The sequence below is a fragment of the Nilaparvata lugens genome, chromosome 2 (assembly GCF_014356525.2).
Source record: "Nilaparvata lugens isolate BPH chromosome 2, ASM1435652v1, whole genome shotgun sequence".
NCBI lineage: Eukaryota > Metazoa > Arthropoda > Insecta > Hemiptera > Delphacidae > Nilaparvata > Nilaparvata lugens.
This window is the reverse complement of record NC_052505.1, coordinates 19120663-19143801: the sequence shown is the minus strand read 5'-3', so window position 1 is coordinate 19143801 and position 23139 is coordinate 19120663. Positions and strand designations below refer to the sequence as shown.

The following is a 23139-nucleotide window of genomic DNA, read 5'->3' as shown; positions in this document are numbered from 1 at the left end:
ATAGATTTTCATGAAATTTGACAGGTATGTTCCTTTTTTAATTGCGCGTCGATGTATATACAAGGTTTTCTGGAAATTTTGCATTTCAAGGATAATATAAAAGGAAAAAAGGAGCCTCCTTCATACGCCAATATTAGAGTAAAAATCAGACTATAGAATTATTCATCATGAATCAGCTAACAAGTGATTACACAGATGTGTTGAGAAGCCAGTCTATTGCTGTATTTCCATAAGGTCCATAGTTTCAATCAGGTACTAGTGGATGAGAATACTGCGTGAGGTCTACTGTTCACAGAACTACTAGTTATTCGAGAAAGTATATTATTCAATGATTGAATGATTTCAATGATTTTTAATAATTAGGATTATATTATATTTTATTGATTATATTTTCAGATTGTTGAAAAACATTCTGACAACATTATGAAGCTAGAAAAGGATAACGCTATCTGCTTTGGCGTGTGATAGACAAGGATAGCAACACCATTAGTTATCAAATACTGCCTTAATAACGTGGACCTCACTTCAGCAGTAGATGACTTCACTGTTCTTTCCAAATAGTTTATCTTTCTCAGTCGCACCTCCAACTTCCAAAAATATTCTCTCTCTCTCTGAAGGATATTGTTTTATTTCCTTTTCAGTGAATCGACAATTATCTTTTGAACAATTGCCGATTTATGTAGTTAGATCAGAGTGTTCATTCAAAGTATATTAGTGTATAAGACAGTGTGTACATATTGTAACATACATAAATGAAGAACTCCAATCCAATTTAATATCTTTCTCCGTCCTATTTTTCCTATTTATCCTTCTTTTTCCTCTTATATTATCCTTGAAATGCAAAATTTCCAAAAACCTTGTATATACGTCGACGCGCAATTAAAAAAGGAACATAGGTACCTGTCAAATTTCATGAAAATCTATTACTGCGTTTCGCCTTAAATGCGCAATATATAAACATTCAAACATTAGACATTTAAACATTAAGAGAAATGCCAAACCGTCGACTTGAATCTTAGACCTCACTTCGCTCGGTCAAATAGTGTGTAAGCCAGTAAATATTATAAAAAACATGAATAAAAAATTCTAATCCAATCTCCCACTCACTCACTCGCTCTCTATCTCTCTCCTAACCTCTCAGACCCTCTCTCACTCTCCATCTCTCACATACTATTTTCTCTCTTTCTCTCACATACTCTTTTTCTCACTCACTTATTCACTCTCTCTCTCTCACTCTCTCTCTATCTACTTATCGCTCTCACTCTCTCTATCTCTATCTACTTATCACTCTCTCTCTTACTATCTCTCTCTCTCTCTCTCTCTCTATCTACTTATCGCTCACTCTCTCTCTCTATCTCTATCTACTTATCACTCTCTCTCTCTCTTACTCTCTCTCTATCTCTATCTACTTATCACTCATTCTCTCTTTCCCTCCCTTTCTCTCTCCCTCACTTCATCCTCCTCCATTATGACTTGTTGGTGTGATCAGGTTGCATGTGACCTATTTTCGGGCATTAATGTTGAACGATGACAAGGAGAGTGTAGGCTGGTGCAGTTATTTGCACAGGAAGTTGGACTAGACCAGCTGAAGCGTGCATAGTTCAGTTCGGAGACTAGACAGACCAACCACACGCAGACGTCCAATTCCAAATGCACCCGAATTAATAGCCTCTTGACACGGCATTCCATACAATATTTTCACACTCGTTTTTTCATTTATCATCAATAAGCTGTTTCAATTGTATTCAACAACACACTGTTGACAACTGTTCACATTATCATTATCTAGATAAAGGACTAGATATTTCAAAAAAGTCTATTCCATATCAAAGTATAATTATTTTTTATTCATCATAATAAAATGTTTTCAATTGCAGTCAACTGTCGATCAATGCATATCATTATTCTTAGCTAGTAACATTTAAACATAAAGAGAAATGCCAAACCGCCGACTTGAATCTTAGACCTCACTTCGCTCGGTCAATAAGATGTGCCAAATATATGAGCTGAACAATTGAATTCAATTGATGAATGGACACTAGAAAACCGAACAAAATTGAGAGATGACTGATGTAAATATAGAAGAATGATGCGAGTTGCATACTCGGCTCCTACAAGTTGGTGTATGTGACCTTGACATTGGTTGGCAGGCGCATAGGAGCGGTGGGAGAAATCAGCTGATCACGATCAGCTGATCAGGCCTGCACCTTTGGCGGAAGCGAATTGCACAACAAAGCTGCAATACCTCACCAAACTGGTTACGTATTCATAGTCATGTCATTATTTACAATCAAACAATATGAAACTGAGTCGTCTTAACAGGCAGCTACAGTGGGAAAATAAGCTTATTAGCATTTGAAAATATGATGCAGTTTATATGCGGTTTATGTGTTACTGCTTTTCAATTTCCTTGGCTAAGTTTCTAAAGATTCTCTAGATTCCAAAGATTGGTGCAGAGTTGTATAACTGTATAGTTGTAGAGTTGAAGAGATATCTTTGTAAGCTCTATAATGGATTCTGAGAGATTTTCAGCACATTCTGAAAATTAGATGAGACCTGTGTAGCAAATATGAAAGATTTCGTTTCTCTAGCTTTTTAAAGAATGCGATGCTTCTTTTTGTAACCCATGTCCTTTCTCATATTTATTATTAGTTCAAGTATACTGGAAATATTTCAAATAAAATTTTATGAAATTAAATTTCCTACAAGTTCTGTAAGAAAATATTTTGTATTTATTGTACATTTAACATAGGAAATCTGCTTCAAACCTCAAAGGAACTTGTTTTTCGAGACCAAGTTTCGCGTATTTCGTCCCATATCTATATTATATATATTTCGTCCCCTTTTATTCTATATAATTATATAAAAGCGAAATGGCACTCACTCACTCACTGACTGACTCACTCACTAGCAGAACTAAAAATCTACTGGACCAAAAGCGTTCAAATTTGGTAGGTATGTTCAGTTGGCCCTTTAGAGGCGCACTAAGAAATCTTTTGGCGATATTTTAACTCTAAAGGTGGTATTTAAGGGTTTAAAGTACGAATTTTAGAATGTATATTCTTCTTATTCCAATATCTTAAAATAAATAATTGAAATGTCCATACCATAATTTTAATATAGAACTATAATCTAGAGAGAGTACTCTTCGAAACAGTTGTTCTGGTAACTAAATTAAAAATTTTGTCAGGTTGGCATTAAGTTGAGTTGACTTTGTTAGGTTGGCACCAAGTTGAAGATTGAAATGCATTTATCCAGGACCTATACCTATTTAGGAGGTCCTGATTTATTGCGGAAAAATTGATTGGGTACTGCTACTTCAATCAGAGCTATTCCTGGGAATATTATATTACTAGCCGTCAGGCTCGCCATATCCGTTTAGCCAGACGTTTAGTCTGGACCCCCGACTGGATCGTCCTAACATATGATAAAAATATGACATAACATTTTAAATGTGGTAGATGTGTTCAGTTGGCCCTTTAGATGCGCAATAAGAACGGGTTTGGATCGCAATCTACGTTTTGTAGCGTTTTCTCAGCTTTATCGAGAACTAATAAACACAGAAAATGTTCAAATTTACTACAGAAGCTCAGCTGGGGTGCAATAATGTTGTGTTAGAAGGAATTTGAAATAACACCAAATATACGCCCAAAATTAGCGTTTTCTCAGCTTTTCTGCGTTTCCTCACCTTTTTCAATAATTGATGGAAATATATTTAAAAAAATTCAGTACACAGGTTTAGCTGAGGTGGAAGAATTTTGTTCGTCAAAGATACGCCGATATAGTAACAGGTGTTTTTCGAGATCAAATTGACATAATACGCTCAAATTCGGTACAGAGGCTCCGCTGAGGTCTACATGCAGGCGAGCGAAGCGAGCCCGCTGTTCTCATTTTTGGACGATCCGGTCGGGGGTCCAGACTAAAGTCCGGCTAAGCGGATATGGCGAGCGAGGCGAGCCTAACGGCTAGTAATATAATATTCCCAGGAATAGCTCTGATTGAAGTAGTAGTGCCCAATCAATTTTTCCGCGATGAATGCATTTCAATCTTCAACTTGGTGCCAACCTAACAAAGTCAACTCACCTTAATGCCAACCTGACAAAATTATTAATTTAGTTACCAGTTAACAACTGTTTCGAAGAGGTACTCTCTCTAGATTATAGTTCTATATTAACATATGGTATGGACATTTTTCAATAATTATAATTAAGAGAATAAGAAGAATATACATGCTAAAAGGCGAACTTTAAACCCTTAAAAACCACCCTTAGAGTTAAAATATTGCCAAAAGATTTCTTAGTGCGCCTCTAAAGGGCCAACTGAACATACCTACCAAATTTGAACGTTTTTGGTCCGGTAGATTTTTAGTTCTGCGAGTGAGTGAGTGAGTGAGTGAGTGAGTCAGTCAGTCAATGAGTGAGTGCCATTTCGCTTTTATATATATATATAGATTCGTCAAGAAAACATATTTTACAATTATTGAAAAATATATTTTCATAAGTAAGATGAATATTCTGCCAATCATTTGTATTTTTATATTTTAAAAAACGATCAGGCAACGTTGCGGAGCTAGAAAAGGATAGCGCTGGCTGCTTTGTCGACAAGGATAGCAACATCAATGTTAATCAAAACTCTGTCATTATAACGTGGACCTCACTATAGTCATTTGCATCATTCTTTTACTTTCGTTAATATACACAAATTATTCATTTATCTCCTACAAGAAAATTCATTACTATTTCCTAAGTATGTCTAAGATTCCTGCAAATGAATATTTATTTTAAAGCTATTCAATTTAATATATTGTATCAAGAACGTATAAGATGAAGATTATTCTGGAGCCAAAACTTTCTTCGCTTATTGCAAAAATAAAAAAAAAAATTGTGTTGGAAATGATGCTGAGCTGAGTTGCTACAAGGCCAGCGGTGTCGTCCATTGGTGGATTTATCTTTTTCGCTTTCCGCCTTGGAGAGGTTGGCGTTATGTTGTTTGGCCTGATATATGGTGTGCCCTGTATTTACTGTATCTTAATTTCCGTACAGCAGCTTGCAACTTTGAAACCGTTCCAAAAAACAAGCCATGGATGGCGGCAGCCAAACATCTCCACCCATTGAGAAATGGTTGTGATCTCACATTAGTACTCGAAACTCTTCGTGCCGATCACCAATGTAATGGTTTTGGTCACTCATATATATTTTTAATAGTGAACTTAACAACCGCTGTGACATTGTGAATGGATTTTATATACGTTCTCATTAAAGTCAAAATACTAGTAGTTTGTGAAAATTGGACCTCACGCAGTATTCTCATCCACAAGTACCTGATTGAATCTATAGACCTTATGGAAATACAGCAATAGATTGGATTCTCCACACATCTGTGTAATCACTTGTCAGCTGATTTATGTTGAATAATTCTATAGTCTGATTTTTACTCTAATATTGGCGTATGAAGGAGGCTCCTTTTTCCTCTTATATTATCTTTGAAATGCAAAATTTCCGACGCGCAATTAAAAAAGGAACATACCTGTCAAATTTCAAGAAAATCTATTACCGCGTTTCGCCGTAAATGCGCAGCATATAAACATTTAAACATTTAAACATTAAGAGAAATGCCAAATCGTCGACTTGAATCTTAGACCTTACTTCGCTCGGTCAATGAGAGAAAAGTCGTATCAAGACCTTAAAAACTAGATTGATTGATTGCTTGAATGCTTCTATCGAAGGGGTGGGAGGACTTCAGAGCTTCCTTCCCACAGAACACAGAGAGAGAAAGAAGAATTGAGAGATAGAATTAGGCTAGGCGCACACCAGTTAGTCAAGACAAGACAAGACATGATCAGACATGTTTAGTCACAATACTTCACATTATTGCCTAGACTTTCTGCAAACAATTTTTATTAAGCAAAAAATTGTATTTTTAATAATTTCATAATGAATTTTCATAATTAAGATGAAGTATTTTGTTAATTAATTATTAATTCTACATTGTTAAAAGACGATCTGGTAACAGAGCAAAGCGAGAAAGAGATAGTGCTATCCGCTTAGTTGAATAATAGACAAGGATAGCAATACCATTGCTTATCAAACACTGCCATTATAACGTGGACCTCACCATAGCTTTTTGTTGAAATAACCATAACTGGATATCGTGCAATGATATATATTTTTTCTGTCATTAAATTGTTTTTCCTTTTCTATTGCAGGTAAGTTTCCATGCTTTAAATCCATATTCCTGAATGCAAGGTAAGTATAATAATAATTATTATTGGTTATTTGGCTTATCATCTTTATCTGGCGATGCAATATGCATCACAATATGCATATGATTCACATATGAGTTCGCCATCATTGCTTTTATTTGTTCAGGAATAAAGCTTTGTCTTCTTATTTCTGTAAAAGTGGTTCCCTTAGACGCACAGAAATAATTTCTCGATTCCTGTTTTCGTTTTTAAAAAGAAGCTGATATCGGTTGATAGTCATTTTGATCCTTGTAAGTAAGATGATGATGATCAATCAATCATTCATTTGTAAATACTATAACAGCTATTACAATGATCTATATAGGAATTTGAAATAACGCCAAAGATACGCCCAAAATCTGCGTTTTTCCAGCGTTTTTTTGCGCTTTCTCAACTTTATCGAGAACAAATGAACAGAAAATGTTCAAATTTACTACAGAAGCTCAGCTGGTGTGTAATAATGTTGTTTTAAGGTAGGCGCGCACAAATCGTCATCGGACGGACGGCACGCATCGGACGGATCGGACGATAAGATTTGATACATTGTTTTCAATTGGAGTAAGGATGCGGATAGGTATGCGCACTCTAATTGAAAGCATACCTTTAGGAGGAATTTGAAATAACGCCAAAGATACGCTCAAAATTAGCGTTTTTTTTGCGTTTTCTCAGTTCTTTCATCAAGTAATAGACAGAAAATGTTAGATTTGGTACAAAGGTTTAGCTAGGGTCTAAAAATTTTGTGATGAGGTGACTTTAATATTTCACCAAAGATACGCCCAAAATCAACGTTTTTCTCAGCTGTTCTGCGTTTTCTCAGTACTTTGACTTTCTGATGGTATGAAGCATGCTCAAACGAAAAATGCAGGCGAGCGATGCGAGCCTGCTGATCTCATTTTTGGACGATCCAGTCGGGGGTCCAGGGGGCGCAGCCTCCTGGCAAGACGGATATGGCGAGTGAAGCGAGCCTTACGGCTAGTCTATAATATAATAGATATCATAATCTGAAACAGGAAAACTAAGCTTATTGAGAATCACTATTCAGAACCATTTGATTCAACTGCATTTATAATAATAAGTGTAGCCTACTGAATCGGGAGACATTTTTACTGTTGTCTACATACAATCTGTGAATGGATGAGATTGTTTTGGTCGATCAGCTGTTGGGTGTTGTGGAGAGCGGTAAATTTAGAGGCGTAAAGTTGGTAGCATTGGCCGGCTTGGTGACTGGCACGTCTTGCTGTGTTGCCGAGAGTCACAATCCCCGACTCGAGTTGTCTGTCTCCTCCGGATTCAAACTATCGCTTAGAACACAGTTAATTGCGACAGTATTGTCAAGTTGTTGATTGTGAAACGTCCGCCCTTCAAAGCAGTGATGATCGGTAAATATCTAGTCGCATCCCTTGCAAGCTCTAATTCCCTTGTACTAGGTGCCAGTCTGCTAGGTTATACTGCTGCAAAATCAATAGAACCCGTCTTGTCGGCGGCGTGCAAACGCCCCCGGAATTCATAATCCTGCACAATGGACAGATTTGTATCAATTGTTGTTATAACCCCAATGAGAATAAGCATTCATTTGTCTATTGTCTTTGAACTCTTTGAAAATAGTGCGTTGAAATGCAGTTCAGTATGTGGAGCCTCCACTGTTGCAACACATGTTGCATTCAAATGTTTCTATTTATAGGATTTCATTCTGTCAAGTCATAAACCTTTTCCGAATAATGAAATGCTTTGGAATGTTAGCTATCAAAATTGAAATGATACCCTTGGTAGAAATAGTAGAGTTAGCTTTGTATGATAATAACTACACCTTTTCCAACTGTATTTGAGAAAGTATAATTTGTAATTGAGAATATTCATTTGTATTTGAGAAGACGTCAGATGTAAATGAGAATAGTCAACTGTATTTGAGAAGTCATCACTTGTAATTGAGAATAGTGAATTTTATTTGAGAAAGTATCAATTCAATTTGAGAACATACGATTTGAAATCGAGAAGTTGTTAGTTGTAATTGAGAAATGTTTTTAAAAAACCAGTACATCCAGTATCTATATTTTCATAACTGTACTCATATAAAATAATATGATAATATATTTAATATTCCAATAAAACGTTTAGTTTTTGAATAAAACATTATTTTCAAGCCCCAAAATCCAATGAAGAATTGCCGAATTGTTTGATCAAGAGATTCAATCGATTGATGATAAAGTTGTGCCGTAAACATAGAGAATTTGATCTTCATCAAGTGCAATGTTTCACAAAAAGTTTGGAGACAAAAGTTGCGTTGCCAATACATACATAGAAATAATCCTCATATCATTCGTAAACAGTACAGGGGAAATACTTTCACCATTGAAAATATTAATTGTCCCCCATGAAAAGCCTATGATAGTTGGAATACTGTGTACAATTCATAGTACAGTATCCTTTCCTGCTCAAATCAAACCTGCACTTTAGGCTACAGAAGAGTCACGACATGTCAATTGGGAAATTTTCTCATTTTCAATTCATATCTTCTCATTTACATTTGACGATTTCTCAAATACAATTCATTATTCTCAATTACATGTGATGACTTCCCATAAATACAATTGACTATTCTCATTTATATATGACATTCTCTCAATTACAAGTGACTATTCTCAAATACAATTGATACTTTCTCAAATAAAATTGGAAAAGGTTTAGATACTAGCATGTTATTCCCAAGCATAATGAAATACAATACAATAAATACATCATCAAAATGATAGGTAGAGAAAAAATGGGGTAACCTTATGCTATTTCCCTTCCAAATTCATTTATTCATTCATTCATATTATGCAAATACAATCCAGGTTAAAAACAACAGGCATTTGCCCAAAATTGCTACAAACCTTAATTTGGAATACACAGTCTAAAGGTTATTATGTTACTATCGTAACTTAAATGATAACAGACTTAATTCGCACACAATTTTGAGTCCAAAAAATGTACAATAATTGAGACAAGTTACATATAGTCTGAAATAGGTTAAGTCTTGTAGTTGTTCGCTTCACAAAATTTTCAGTCCTTAATTATTTTCATAAAGTAGATTTTTAAATGTAGAAGCTTCAAAACCAAACATATATATATATATATATATATATATATATATATATATATATAATATATATATTTGTTTTTTTTTTTCACTTTTTGTGTAGTTGAGAAGTTGATATTGTGGTAATTATTCATATTGAATGAAAAAGACTAAGAAATTGTCAAAAACCACAGATTTATTGATACTTAAATAATTGTTACTTGTTTATCAGAGATTGACAATGGTGTAATAACCGAAACCGGTCTTGCTAAGTATCAATAAATCTGTGGTTTTTTGACAATTTCTTAGTCTTTTTCATTCAATAGATATATGTTGCATCTTTCCAAAACGAATTGAAAATATTTTAATAAGCAGAGTTGAAAATGTTTAGTCCTTTCTATCACTCAGCCTCCAACCATATATTTCTCATTCCAGTATGGAATTAAAAAATGTCAAGCATTTCAATCTAGATAGATTGGAAAGTTTCAACTCATACCGTGCTTATTCATTACCTTCTGTGTCACAAAAACTCAATGGCAGTGTATAGGCCTATTAATTTCCATGCTATATATCTTCTTTATTATCGACATCATCATGAATGAATTTCGTTATCATCACTTTAATTATTATCACTTTTGTACTTTTGTTGAACATTCATATCTCCACACATCATTCCATTCCACTGGCTTGTTTGTTTCTTTTCAAGAATTGCTAGAATATTTTTATGAATGGTAACATCATTAGATGGATCTAAATTGTTATTGGTGTAGTGAGTTACACATTATAATGGCAGTATTTTATTAACAATTGTGTTGCTATCCTTGTCTCTCATTCAACAAAGCAGATAGCTTTATCCTTCTCTTGCACATCAACGTTGCCAGATCGTTTTTTGATCATGTAGAAATATAGTTAAGAAAATATTCCAATTCTATTATGAAAATGTATTATTTAATTATTGTAGAATATATTTCCTTCACCAATAAAATAAAATTTATCATTTTAACATCAATGAACAGTTAATATCACATCTGATAATAAAATAATCAATAGAACCCGTGTTCGAATCTCGACCGGGGCAAAAGTTTTTGACCACAGCACAATCACATAGATACGGCCACCCCGTCTTTCGGAGGAGACGATAACTGGTCGGTCCCGACTACCTAAAAAGTGGTCGTCATCTTTCATCATCATCCTCTCACTCTTTACCTACGCACAAGCATATGAGCTTATGTGGGCATCACCCTCAGTATTATTATTATCATTATTTATTATAGATATACCGGTATCAGCTAATAAAAGGCATTGACAAGGCAGAGAATAGGCAATGCTGCTCTCTTATATCTTTCTCTACTGCCATTATAATCCGATCCTCATTATAGCAGTGGAAGTCAATCCATATTACGTCATTGAAAGCCGGGTTAGTTAGATGGAATAAAGAAAATATCATTGGGGTGAGAAATAATACTTAAATGAAAGATTGTTAATTAACACAGGTGTTACAAACGGCATTACTTGAATATAAACCCCAAATCACAAAAATAACCGCATTACTTCAATATAAACCATGTCATAAAAATGAAGGCATTACTTATATTTATGCAGGATGGGTGAAAAGTCCGAGAACGGCTTAATATCTCATACACAAAGGTTATTTGACGGTGGATGTGATTTGGCATCCTTCTCAAATTTAAAATACTACTTCACTATGACTTCAAAAATCTGGTCCGCCATCTTGGATCCGCTATATTGAATGCAAATTTATTCTTTATTTTTTTTAATAGGAAGGTGGTCATGCGATACATGATTTCGTTACGAAATTTCAAGAAAAAATGAATGGTGAAAACCTTTCAGAAGATATTCACATTATTAATCAATACCACTTATGTATTTCATAATTTATTCTGATATGCATGATATTGATTAATAATATGAATATCTTCTGCTCGGTTTGAGATATCGATATGCGGTTTTCGCCATTGATTTTTTCTTGAAATTTCGTATCGAAATCATATATCGCATGACCACCTTCCTATTTAAAAAAATAAAGTTGCATTCAATATGGCTGATCCAAGATGGCGGACCAGATTTTTGAAGTCATAGTGAAGTAGTATTTTAAATTTGAGAAGGATGCCCAATCACACCCACCTTCAAATAACCTTTGTGTATGTGATATTAAGCCGTTCTCGGACTTTTCACCCATTCTGTATAAACAGTATCATGAAAAAGTTATTTTTCTGTGATGGTTTTCCTTGTTTGTACTGGAGATAGGAATGCTATTAATATGGGAAATATTGATAGCGGATGGAAATGTCAATAAAGAGTTATTCTCATTGACTACTTGGAATGTAGAAATATGAAGAGATGGAAAGATCTTCCATTATTTTTTGTCTATGATAATTCAGTAATCCAATAACTATATATTTTCTATATAATCTTCAAACTAGGCTATGTGGGAAATTTATGCATAGGCCGGATTCATAAACGTAAATATCTATGCTATTCTTTGTATAAAATTGGAGTTTGAAAATTTCCTTCAAACTAGGCTAGGGAAGACCATTTAAGGGATGACAATAATAATTTTATCATTACCACAATATTAACATTTTATATAGAAATCAATTGGAAGTCAGAACAGGCAAATATGCCTAATCCTTGAAGGCCAGAAGAAGAAGAAAATGAAATAGAAGAAGAAGATGGAGAAGAGGAAGAAGAAGAAGTGTTGAGAGACAAAAGAAGAAGGAGAAGAAAAAGAGGAAGGACATTATTCTTCTAGCTTTCATTATTATTGCAAGCTATATCAATAATACTTTACCATATTATTCTGAGTATGTTTTAGTGGACAATTCTTTAGTATTGCAAAGTACAGCAATAAATTCCTAAACTTGGGTCTTTTATGTCTTCTTTGGAGTTACAGAAGGTTTCATCAATGTACAATCATATAAAAGTATCAATTAAAATATGAAAGTATATATTATTAATTAAGAAGAGAAGAAGAAGAAGAAAGAAAAAGAAGGAGGAGAGGAAGAAGAAGAAGAAGACTTGAGAAGGAGGAGGAGGAGAAGAAAAAAAAGAAGAATAAGACGATGTAGTAGAAGAGGACTAGACTACTATAATATTATCAATAATACTTTACCATGTCATTCTGAGTTTGTTTTAGTGAACGATTCTTTTGTATTGTAAAGTACAGCAATAAATTCCTAAACTTGGGTCATTTATCTCTTCTTTGGAGTTACAGAAAGGTTTCATCAATGTACAATCATATAAAAGTATCAATTGAAATATGAAAGTATATATCATTAATTAAGAAGAGAAGAAGAAGAAGAAGAAGAAGAAGAAGAAGAAGAAGAAGAAGAAGAAGAAGAAGAAGAAGAAGAAGAAGAAGAAGAAGAAGAGAAGAAGAAGAAGAAGAAGAAGAAGAAGAAGAAGAAGAAGAAGAAGGAGGAGAAGAAGAAGAAGGAAGACTTGAGATAAAAGGTGGTGGTGGAGGAGGAGGGGGAGAAAAAGAAGAAGAAGAAGAAAAGAAGAAGAAGAAGAAGAAGACGATGTAGTAGTAGAAGAGGACTAGACTACTAAAATATTATTCTATTTGGAGAGTTGACCTTTGCTAATGTGATAAGTCCAAGTCTTGGTGCTTACTGTGTTTCGAGTGATATTATAATATTGTGATAACTTTTTCTGACAAAAGTTTGCCATTGAACGCGAAATGTAACAATTGAACTTTGCTCTACAAGCCGAACTTAGTTGAGAACTGGTGACAGCTGTTGTCTCTCCTCTCCACCACTCTTCTATCATCTTTCCCTCCTTTTCTTCCTCCTTTATTTGTCCTCTCAATGAAAGGAATTGGCGAACTGTCGCTAGAATTTTGGCAGTGCTACATCTGCTATCGGATACTCACATAGTAGGCTATTATATTTATACACATGCACAGATGTACACATCTTATTTATTGCGACAGACCCGTTCATATTAATCAAATCCTGCTTTTAATTTCATTCTGTTCAATCAATTAAAAAACTCTCAGCAATGAGTTATTGATTATTAAAGCTCTGTACAGTTTGTAATCTAAAACTGACTTTTATGTCAACTGTTCTGTCAGATTATTGTTAGGATATAAATAATCTGAAACTGACTTTTATTTCAACTATTATGTCAGATTATTGTTAGAATATAAATAATCTGAAACTGACTTTTATTACTTTCCTTGCCCTATTACCAAGTATTGCTTTCCAAAAAAAATTAAGGTAGCCTACCCTAATTTCAAGTTTTCTATACTTTTCAAGGTCCCCTGAGTCCAAAAACATGATTTTTGGGTGTTGGTCTGTGTGTGTGTATGTCTGTGAACACGATAACTCCATTCCTAATTAACCGATTGACTTGAAATTTTAAACTTAAAGTCCTCATACCATGAGGATCCAACAATAAGAAATTCAATAAAATTGAATTCAAAATGGCGGATAATTACTAAAAAACCATGTTTGTCACGGTTTTCTCGAAAACGGCTCTAACGATTTTCTTCATATTTATACCATGGATAGCTATTTATAACCCCCATCAACTGAAATTAGTCTCATTTCTGGGAAAATATCAGGAGCTCCGTAATATTCTTGAGAAAAATGGCGGATAATGACTAAAAAGCCATGTTATTCTTGGTTTTCTCGAAAACGGCTCTAACGATTTTCTTCAAATTTATACCATGGATAGCTATTTATAAGCCCTATCAACTGACACGAGTCTCATTTCTGGGAAAATTTCAGAAGCTCCGTAATATTCTTGAGAAAATTGGCGAATAATTACTAAAAAACCATGTTTTTCACGGTTTTCTCGAAAACGGCTCTAACGATTTTCTTCAAATTTATACCATGGATAGCTATTTATAAGCCCTATCAACTGACATGAGTCTCATTTCTGAGAAAATTGCAGGAGCTCCGTAATATACTTGAGAAAAATGGCGGATAATTACCAAAAAATAACATGTTTTTCACGATTTTCTCAAAATAACTTGACCGATTTTTTCAAATTCATACTCTGTATAGTTATTTATCAGCTCTATTAACTGGCATGAGTCTTCGTTCTGGGAAACTAATGGGGGTCCACCCCATCCTTGAGAAATAAACTTAGTAACCTCCTTCTCGTGCATGAGGTAGGAAGGTAGCGCAGTTCATAATAAGAATACGAAGTCGAGTTATTTCATCTGTAGAACAGCTGTTTCGACGACTTTAAAAAAATGACGACTAAAAAATCATCGAATTTCACAGTTTACAAACAGGAGAAAGTACTCTGAAAACAATTATATATACACTTATACAGAAATCTGATCGTAGTTTCAAATATGAGCAAGGAAAGTTGTGTGAGTGTACCACACCAGATTTTTTCAACTATTATATCAGATTATCGTTGGGGTATAAATACAAATTGAATAATAAGTATTAGCATAGACTAGATAAACATTTAAAATCTGTGGTATTAGTATAATATAGTTCTTAGCAAGAGACGCTTCTATTTATAACCATATCACCTTCTCACAGAATCTTCTCTTTTTAACTCTTCGTTACTTATTCGTGATACCCATAGTGCCGGTTGCAAGTACGTCGGTTAAATTTTAATCGTTATTAATTCCAATCAGAATGAGATGGAGACCAAAGCGAGAAAGAGATAGCGCTATCCGCTTTGTTGAATGATAGACAAGAGTAGCAATACCATTGCTAATCAAACACTCCCATTAAAACATTGACCTCACTATAGTAGTTTGATTTTTATTTGCTACTAAATTTTTTTGAAACATTAAAGCATTCAACTTTCAACTAGTTTGATTGCTTCACAAAATATTTTCGTAAAGTTATAAAACTTTCCGAGTACGATCATTGGTGATATCAACTCAGATTCGAACTGAAAATTGAATAATATTATACCTACAAATGCTCAGGGATTCAATGTTTGATAAGTTTTTGCACAGTTTTTGTATATTTCAGGTTTGATTTAGGAATTTGAGATGATCATATATAGAGGAGTAGATTTTTAGCACAGGCAATTGGTATCTTCCAGGATCAATAAAGGAATAAAGGAATGATGAGATGATCATAATATAGAGAAGTCGATTTCTAGCAAAGGTTTAGTATCTTTCAGGTTTGATGAAGGAATATGAGATGATCATATAGAGGAGTAGATTTTTAGCACAGGTCAATTATTATCTTTCAGGATCAATGAAGGAATAAAGGAATGATGAGATGATCTTAAATAGAGAAATCGATTTTTACCGCAGGCTCAGTATCATTCAAGATCGATGAAGGAATATGAGATTATCATATAGAGAAGTAGATTTTCAGTGCAGGTTTAGTATCATTCAAGATCGATGAAGGAATATGAGATGATGAATATAATGGAAGTAGATAATCATGTCATGGACACATGTATGAAGATAAGTGACGTGAATCTCGGTCGGTCGGTCGGCAGCTGGATTTAATCCAGACAGTTCTCTCTCGTTGTGTGTGAACTCCAGACATGATAACCTATTTCTGTAGAAAGCAGTTGGCTAGAGAATTGAGAAAATTTAGCTGTTTGAACTATCTCTAGTCTCATCTTAAATGATTAACTCAATGGTTATAAAAACCAAATGCAAACTATAAAAAGTTGAATAGACTCTTACACTAAGGAGTAGAAATACAGTAATTGCATTCGTTTCTTGCTATCGTTATACTCAGAATTTTAGTTGAAAATTATGAAACTTTACCCTAAATGTAATTTTTCCCAATATGAAAATTATACACGTTTTAAAGTTCACCAATATAACAGACTACGCCATAATAAAACAGCCATTTCAAAAGCTTCATTTTATTTACTTCAATAAAAGTTCAGTTTTTATATGGTTCTTATGCACAGCATCTCATCAAGTAGGAAAACTTTTATGAAATAAAGTGATTTCATACATCGATTTCCATGTCCAAAATATTTTTTCCAAATAGCTAGGACAGAATCGGTTTTGATATCATAAATAGATGTAATCACTAAAAGTCAAATCACATTGCAAATTGGATTGCTCGGTTTTTATATTTCTATAATTGACCAATGTTGGTGCCTTACATTGTAACAAAATTGCTAGTATTTATTCATTTATTTATATATTCATATGCAAATACAATTCAGGTAAAAACAACAGGCATTTGCCCAAAACTGCTTCAAACCTTATTTGGAATACACAGTCTAAAGGTTATGTTACTCACGTAACTTAAATTAACACAAATTACGTAACTTGTGTTAGTTCATTATACTATTTAAAATGAAAATTAATTTTATTTCCAACATAACAAAGAAACAAATTTCACAATCACTTTTTTGGAAATTAACTTACGTGTAGTAAGGCTATTATTTGTAATTGAACAAAACCAAAAAGGAACAGAACATTTTACATAAATTAGGGAAAAAACCTGCAAAGGCATAAGCCTGAGCGCAGGAAAACTAACAAAATATTTTTGAATTACATACATCATAATAAATATAGCATCATAATAAATTTAAGGTGAAATGAAAGAGATGTCAGTTCCACCATAGAGAAAATTTAACATAAGCTATATAGCATCATAGAGATAAGATGGAATTATAACGCGCTATTGTCATTTCCACATAATTATCGTTTTTATAATAATTATTTAATCCACTCAATATTGTTCTTATTTCACCCTGATATGGAGAAATTCCATAATATATCTGTTCATAGTGTAAATTTCAAGAAAAGATAGCATAAGCTGTCCTAGTTATTGCTATGCTTATGCTATCTTTCCTCCATGGTTCCACATTGTGGCTGTGCAAATGCTAAAAAAACACTTACTACTGGTGATATTTTTCAACGTTTTTCAATTTGTATACTATCAAGCTATCAAAATGAAAGACTTTTCTGAGGAAAACATTTTTTCCGATCATTACGTTTTTGAATGAGCGCCTAAAGTTTAAATTTTTTGGACAGATCATTTCAATAAATTTTGAGGATAAATTCTTCATCTTCATCAAACTTTTATGAAAATATCAATTTTTGAGATTGTTTTTCAATTCACAAAAAATGACCAAAAATAACTCAACTAAAAGTTATTTTGGTAAAACATTTTTAACAGGAAAAAACATTTTTAAACAGGAAAACATTTTTTTACGATCTTTACTTTTTGAGATATGAGCGCCTTAAGTTTACATTTTTTGGACAGATCATTTCAAATTGGGTAAGAGATAAATCGAAGAAATTTTGAGGATGGATCCTCCATGGTATTGTTGATTCAATGAAACTAAAATTTTCTGAAAAAATTATTTTTTGAAAAAGTTATTCAATTAACCAAAAATAACTTTTAGTTGAGTTATTTTTGGTAAATTGAATATTAGGTCTGTGAATCAAGGCTGCATGTTTTTTCACATAAATAGTTTTTGAATTTTTCTTTGTAAACTCAAATTCAATTTACCAATAATAACTCAACTAAAAGTTATTTTTGCTAAATTGAATAACATTCACAAAAAATGATATTTTCAGAAAATTTTAGTTTCATGAATCAACAATACCATGGAGAATTCATCCTCAAAATTTATTGGATAGTTCTCGTACCCAATTTGAAATGATCTGTCTAAAAAATGTAAACTTTAGGCGCTCATATCTCAAGAAGTAATGATCGTAAAAAATTGTTTTCCTGGGAAAAAATGTTTCATTTTGATAGCTTGATAGTATATACATCGAAAAACTCGGAAAAATATCACCAGTAGAAAGTTTTTTTTAGCCTTTGCACAGCCTTTATGTGGAACCATGGAGGAAAGATAGCATAAGCTGATAACTAGGATAGCTTATGATATATCTTCTCAAAATTTACACTATGAACAGATATATTGTGGAATTTCTCCATATCAGGGTGAAATAAGAACGATATTGAGTGGAATAAATAATTATTATAAAAGCGATAATAATGTGGAAATGCGTTATAATTCCATCTTATTTCTATGGTGCTATATAGCTTTTGTCAAATTTTATCTATGGTGAAACTGACATCTCTTTCATTTCACATTGAATTTATTATGATGCTAAGTTATATATTCATTGTGATGTATGTAATTCAAAAATATTTTGTTAGTTTTCCTGCGCTCAGGCTTATACATCGAAAAACTCGGAAAAATATCAGCAGTAGAAAGTTTTTTTCAGCCTTTGCACAGCATTGATATGGAGAAATTCCACAATATTTCTATTCATCGTGTAGATTTCATTACTATTTGGTGATAATTTTCGATCAGAAGGAAATAAATTATCGCATTGATACATTGCCACCCTCTTGCATCTTTCATTTCAACTTAATCATAGATGGAAATTTGTTGTAATAGAATTTGCTACAGTTCTCACTTGACTAGACATTTATAGGCGGTTAGCTCTGTCAAAATCGATAAAAGTGAATATAAGTTTTGTTGAGCTGAGCAAGTCATTGATCCCTCGGTAAGGTCAACCTTACCTTGGTGGCGTGTCCAACTCAAATTACTCCACGGCATCTTTTTTTCCCGATCATTTTCTCAGCCTTTACATTGTAATTTTGTTTATTCATTCAGATGCACTGTAGTAGATGCACTTACAATTTTTTATTTAGTGAGGTCCACGTTATAATGGCAGTGGAGAAAGATAGGAAGACCTAAAAGATAATGGAGAAATGAGGTGGATGAGGCTATGGAGGCCAGGAATTTAAGGGATGGTGAATGGGAGGATAGGCAAAGATGGAGGTCTCGACTAAAAGAAGGAAGACGGTGAATCACTGTAAAATCCTATTAAAAAAAAGAAAGATAGGGGAACAGAGTCGCCGATTCTCTGCCTTGTCACTACCCTGGGTTGCATAGTTTGTAATGTGGTAGCTGATACCGTTAACTGTTCGATTTCATTCTTGTTTAAAATAGTCAGTTATATTTTATTCGTCAAGAAAATATATTTCTCAATGATTCAGTAGTAAATTTCCATAATAGAGATAAAATATTTTGTTGATAATTTATTTATTCATCAATACAACCACAAATCATAGTAATAGATATGACTGGGCGCAAACAACAGGACTAGCCCAAAACTGCTCTACTCCCATATTTTATAAATAGTAAAAGTTCCAAAAAATAAGTTGTATTTTCACTGCATGTGAAATATAGAGTGAGTCATATGTATGTACCCTTCAATAAGTTGAAGACTGTTGTAGATATAATACTGTAACTTTCAGGATAAGTTATTGGTCAAATACTCCACCTTTTAAAGTACAACTGAATTTCAACCCCTCATAAGGGGGTTACATAGGGGTTGTAACTCGAATATTTTAAATGTTAACACCCATTCGGCAATACATCATTTTAAAGACCTTTTTAAAACAAGAAAGATGGCATCGATAAAAATGTACTATGATATTTGTATACATAATGGCGGCTGATTGAAGCTTTAGTTTTTAAAGAAATGAAGGGTTGTAGCTCAAATATTTTGAATGTAAACACCCATTGTGTGATAAATCATGATACATTGTGTGACAAATCATGATATATTGTGTGATAAATCATGATACATTGTGTGATAAATCATGATATATTGTGTGATAAATCATGATACATTGTGTGATAAATCATGATACATTGTGTGATAAATCATGATACATTGTGTGATAAATCATGATACACTGTGTGATACATGATTATGAAGGCCTTTTCAGAAAGAGAAAGATGGCATCAATTAAAATGTTCTATGATACTTTTATCCAAAATGGCGGCTGATTGAACTTTATCACACAGCCGCCATTTTGGATAAAAGTATCATAAAACATTTTTATTGATGTCATCTTTCTTTTTATGAAAAGGCTATTAAAATGATCTATCACACAATGGGTGTTTACATTTAAAATATCCGAGTTACAAACCCTAAGTCGCCCTCTTATGATGGGTTGAAAAATTCAGTTGGGAGAAAAAGTCAAAAGGGAGAGTATTTGACTAATAACTTTTCCTGAAAGTTACAGTATTATATCTACTTCATTCTCCAATTTATTGAAGGGTTCCCATACAATATGACTCACTTTGTATTATTATGTTCCCACATTGTCAATAAACTATCTGGCAACGTTGCGAAGCTAGAAAAGGATGGCGCTATCTGCTTCATCGAATGTAACAAAAATATACCAACATCATTGTTAATCAAACACTGCCATTATAACGTGGACCCCACTATAGTGATAGCTTTCTAATCCCACAGAGAATTTTTATCACACTCCAATAATACAGGGTGTTTCAGAGAAACGGCAAATTTTGAAAGTTGAATAATTTCAAGAAAAACAAATCTTTAAATTCATTAATTCTCTAATATCATTTAATAGTAAAAATAATGCCATTTTAGAATAAATAATACCGTAACATTCATTTTTTGAAGATGACATTTTGCAGGTGTGTTCATTTTTTGAAGATGACATTTTGCAGGTGTGTTCCTTTTTCTATGCAAACATTCCTGTAGTATCTTCATCACATTGTCCATGGTTTGACGTAACATTACAACTGGAATTTGAAATCGCTTCTCGAATCATGGCTTGCAATTCTGCAACTGAATTCAGTTCGAGATTTAAAGAAGAAAGATTCGAGAAGTGATTTAGAATTCCAGTTGTAATGTTACGTCAAACCATGGACAATGTGATGAAGAGACTACAAGTATGTTTGCATAGAAAAAGGAACACACCTGCAAAATGTCATCTTCAAAAAATGAATGTTACGGTATTATTTATTCTAAAATGGCATTATTTTTACTATTAAATGATATGAAAAACTTCTTTAAAGATTTGTTTCTCTTGAAATTATTCAACTTTCAAAATTTCCCGTTTCTCTGAAACACTCTGTATTTCAGTCAAACACCTTTATCAAATCTTTTCCACTATATCCTCTTCATAACATTAGCCCAGGAAATGGTTCGAGTTGCAATTGATGAGACTAGAATAAAGAGTGGTCGGAAGTTAGTTGTTTGAATTTTGGACGCTCGTTCCCGTTGCGTAGGAGGGTGGCCACCCCCGCTGCTTTAGGAGGAGGAGTAGGTGGAGGAATAAGAGGAGGAGGAGGGGAGCAACCGCCCCAACCTACCCCCACCCCTGCCCCCGCCAACATGAAGCTGCAGCTGATTGTCGTCGAGACGGGTGAAAAGTGGCGACGGGCTTTGCTCAGGTGAGCAAAAAACATCCTTATTGTCACAAATTTAACACCATTTCATTTCTCACAAGTTTTTTTTTCATTCATTATTTCCAAGTTCACCAATTAAGCTACGTTTGAATTTGCGTACAGACTTAAGGCTGTTCGCTCCATTTTTTTGTTATTTAAATTGGATAATCTTTTTCAATTTAATTTCTAAGATCATTATACGAGTGAAAAAAAGTGGCAACTGAAATTTTTAAGTGGTCTAATAAGCGAGTTATGGGTTGTTGAAAGTGCTAACTCCGTTTTCTTTCCAGATCATAAACGGTTTCGAATTTTCCATTGGATTGTTTTAAATACATTCAGTATATCATTAGCTTTGTTCTAATATGCGTTTTTTCACGATAAATGCCAAAATAAACAAGTTATCGATTTTACAAAAAATGTTACTTTTTTATTTGTGAACGATATGGGGAATAAAATGTTTTAGTTTGGAAAGATATATTTTTTGAATTTTTAAGAGAAGCTCTGTTAATATAGTCGAAACCGTTTATGATCTGGAAAGAAAATGAAATCTGGAAAGTTAGCACTTCAACAACTGAATTCAGTTCGAGATTTAAAGAAGAAAGATTCGAGAAGTGATTTAGAATTCCAGTTGTAATGTTACGTCAAACCATGGACAATGTGATGAAGAGACTACAAGTATGTTTGCATAGAAAAAGGAACACACCTGCAAAATGTCATCTTCAAAAAATGAATGTTACGGTATTATTTATTCTAAAATGGCATTATTTTTACTATTAAATGATATGAAAAACTTCTTTAAAGATTTGTTTCTCTTGAAATTATTCAACTTTCAAAATTTCCCGTTTCTCTGAAACACTCTGTATTTCAGTCAAACACCTTTATCAAATCTTTTCCACTATATCCTCTTCATAACATTAGCCCAGGAAATGGTTCGAGTTGCAATTGATGAGACTAGAATAAAGAGTGGTCGGAAGTTAGTTGTTTGAATTTTGGACGCTCGTTCCCGTTGCGTAGGAGGGTGGCCACCCCCGCTGCTTTAGGAGGAGGAGTAGGTGGAGGAATAAGAGGAGGAGGAGGGGAGCAACCGCCCCAACCTACCCCCACCCCTGCCCCCGCCAACATGAAGCTGCAGCTGATTGTCGTCGAGACGGGTGAAAAGTGGCGACGGGCTTTGCTCAGGTGAGCAAAAAACATCCTTATTGTCACAAATTTAACACCATTTCATTTCTCACAAGTTTTTTTTTCATTCATTATTTCCAAGTTCACCAATTAAGCTACGTTTGAATTTGCGTACAGACTTAAGGCTGTTCGCTCCATTTTTTTGTTATTTAAATTGGATAATCTTTTTCAATTTAATTTCTAAGATCATTATACGAGTGAAAAAAAGTGGCAACTGAAATTTTTAAGTGGTCTAATAAGCGAGTTATGGGTTGTTGAAAGTGCTAACTCCGTTTTCTTTCCAGATCATAAACGGTTTCGAATTTTCCATTGGATTGTTTTAAATACATTCAGTATATCATTAGCTTTGTTCTAATATGCGTTTTTTCACGATAAATGCCAAAATAAACAAGTTATCGATTTTACAAAAAATGTTACTTTTTTATTTGTGAACGATATGGGGAATAAAATGTTTTAGTTTGGAAAGATATATTTTTTGAATTTTTAAGAGAAGCTCTGTTAA

The 23139-nt window shown here is 33.5% G+C and overlaps 1 protein-coding gene across 3 annotated transcripts in view; it reads left to right on the top strand.

Moving 5' to 3' along the window:
- Positions 1–23139, top strand: part of LOC111054577 (phosphatidylcholine:ceramide cholinephosphotransferase 2-like) — a 151428-nt gene that overhangs the window by 68999 nt on the left and 59290 nt on the right. The window contains exon 1 of one of the 3 annotated variants that reach the window (XM_039420720.1): positions 22495–22637. The exons of the other annotated variants lie outside the window; for them this stretch is intronic. Within the exon in view, the coding sequence (XP_039276654.1) occupies positions 22579–22637 (59 nt within the window). The 5' untranslated portion in view covers positions 22495–22578. Of the gene's footprint in view, positions 1–22494; positions 22638–23139 lie in introns of those variants that run through there. 3 annotated transcript variants of the gene reach the window in all.